Source organism: Mizuhopecten yessoensis, unplaced genomic scaffold (assembly GCF_002113885.1).
Source record: "Mizuhopecten yessoensis strain PY_sf001 unplaced genomic scaffold, ASM211388v2 scaffold2411, whole genome shotgun sequence".
NCBI lineage: Eukaryota > Metazoa > Mollusca > Bivalvia > Pectinida > Pectinidae > Mizuhopecten > Mizuhopecten yessoensis.
The window spans coordinates 597,464-600,211 of record NW_018404533.1 but is presented as its reverse complement, the minus strand read 5'-3'; the positions used below and the strand labels follow the sequence as shown (position 1 = coordinate 600,211).

General features: G+C 26.7%; 1 protein-coding gene across 3 annotated transcripts in view; it reads right to left on the bottom strand.

Annotated features, from left to right (window-relative positions):
- Positions 1-375: 375 nt before the first annotated feature.
- The window catches only part of LOC110445906 (glucose-6-phosphate exchanger SLC37A2-like), a 58,856-nt gene continuing 56,483 nt past the window's right edge, over positions 376-2,748 (bottom strand). For all 3 annotated transcript variants that reach the window (XM_021490765.1, XM_021490766.1, XM_021490767.1), the window contains one exon: positions 376-845. In XM_021490765.1, the coding sequence (XP_021346440.1) occupies positions 792-845 (54 nt within the window). In that variant the 3' untranslated portion in view covers positions 376-791. The remainder of the gene's footprint in view (positions 846-2,748) is intronic.

Genomic DNA, 2,748 nt, shown 5'->3' with positions numbered 1-2,748 from the left:
AAAACCACAAATGAACAAAGATTTTGTATGATTTTTCCTTCAGTATGAATCGAAAGAGGTGAGTTTGTGTAAGTGCTTGAATCATCTTTTAAAAACATGACTTTTGATACAGATTTGATACATCTATATTAACTATGGACTTTTGTCGAGGTCAATACCTAGTTTTATGAACCTGATAGAATGACATGCGTCTTCGGTTCGATATTAGTCTATAACCTTCATATCGCAAGGTATTGTGATAAAGACATAGGTCCTTATTTTTATATCATATATCATGTCATTCGATAGCATGGGGTGTATAACACAGTTTGTATCTCACGGTATGATTCATATATCACAACATGTACATTTTAGAGATTAACAAAGTTATTAAACATCAGATTCCTAATTCATTTTATTTTTCAAATACCCATACATTCTTGCATGTTTTTGATGATGACATTGTTACTTTTAGATATTCACATTGATAGAAAACAGAATATCCGGATCTAGATTTAGAAACATTAAGTTGATACAGTCACGTGCAAGACAGAAATAGAAACAAGGTGTCGATATGCATATATGTATAAGGTTGTTTAGACGTAATGCTCAGAATGAATCCACGGGTGGACTAGAAGGCTTGAAGTCCGTTGGAACACATGTTGTATAAAAACACCCGAAGCTGAGCTAGGAATAAATGGCCATGCGAGGAACGGGACTAGATGTTTGTAGGCATGCACGGACATAGACTTCTGCACCAGATGTATGTACGCATGCAAGAACCAGACTTTCTGCAGGAGATGTATGGAAACCTAATAGGACCGTACTTTTTCTAAGACTTCCTTCACGAACAGACGTATAAGCAACTGTGAATAAACAAAAGTTTGCAGTGTTAGTAACAAAACGTGTTAGTAATTATGATATAACAGTGTTAGTTATTATAATATAACAGTGTTAGTTATTATGATATAACAGTGTTAGTTATTATAATATAACAGTGTTAGTTATTATGATATAACAGTGTTAGTTACAAAATGAAACAATATAAGATTATCTTATATAACAATGTAAGTTATCATAACAAAACAGTTTAAGTTATTATAATATAACAGTGTTAGTTATTATAATATAACACTGTTAGTTATCATAACAAAACAGTTAAGGTAATTATAATATAACAGTGTAAGTTATCATAACAAAACAGTTTAGGTAATTATAATATAACAGTGTTAGTAATTATAATATAACAATGTTAGTTATCATAACAAAACAGTTTAAGTAATTATAATATAACAGTGTTAGTTATTATAATATAACAATGTTGGTTATTATAATATAACAGTTTAGGTTATTATAATATAACAATATTAGTTATTATAATCTAACAGTTTAGGTAATTATAATATAACAGTGTTAGTTATTATAATATAACAATGTTAGTTATCATAACAAAACAGTTTAGGTAATTATAATATAACAGTGTTAGTAATTATAATATAACAATGTAAGTTATCATAACAAAACAGTTTAAGTAATTATAATATAACATTGTTAGTTATTATAATATAACAATGTAAGTAATCATAACAAAACAGTTTAAGTAATTATAATATAACAGTGTTAGTAATTATAATATAACAATGTTAGTTATCATAACAAAACAGTTTCAGTAATTAAAATATAACAGTGTTAGTTATTATAATATAACAATGTTAGTTATCATAACAAAACAGTTTAGGTAATTATAATATAACAGTGTTAGTTATTATAATATAGCAATGTTAGTTATCATAACAAAACAGTTTAAGTAATTATAATGTAGCACAGTGTTAGTTATTATAATATAGCAATGTTAGTTATTATAATATAACAGTGTTAGTTATTATAATATAACAGTGTTAGTTATTATAATATAACAATGTTAGTTACCATAACAAAACAGTTTAAGTAATTTTAATATAACAGTGTTAGTTATTATAATATAACATTGTTAGTTATTATAATATAACAGTTTAGGTAATTATAATATAACAGTGTAAGTTATTATAATATAACAGTGTTAGTTATAATGATATAACAGTGTTAGTTATTATCATATAACAATGTAAGTAATCATAACAAAACAGTTTAAGTAATTATAATATAACAGTGTTAGTAATTATAATATAACAATGTTAGTTATCATAATATAACAATGTTAGTTATAATAATATAACAGTATTAGTTATAATAATATAACAGTGTTAGTTATTAGTTATTATAATATAACAGTGTTAGTTATTATAATATATAACAGTGTTAGTTATCATAACAAAACAGTGTGAAAACTCCTTTTTGTTTATGTGTGATGTTTTGGTGACTAGTGTCAGACAAATGACAACTATTCATGTAACAAGAGGCCCATGGGCCTTAACGGTCACCTGATATATTTATACAGAGAGTTGATTTTTGTTTTTAACATGAACAGAAATATTATTCAAAGTGACGAAAAACAATAAAACCACCTCATTCAATATCTAGCATGCAGATTTAAGACTGAAACGTATTTGAAACTAGCACCTCTGATTCTAAACAAGGAAAACGAAGAAATTTTATCTTAGCACACAGACTCCATTGGGCCCCACCCTACAGCCCTTGGGGGTAGGGATGGCTCAAAATTTACAAAGTATCAAACTGTCAACTTAGGGTTATAATTCCAATCAAGTTATCAACATGTAATATTCAAAGTATCATTTGCCATTATAAACCATAACAAATTTTGCCCCCCCC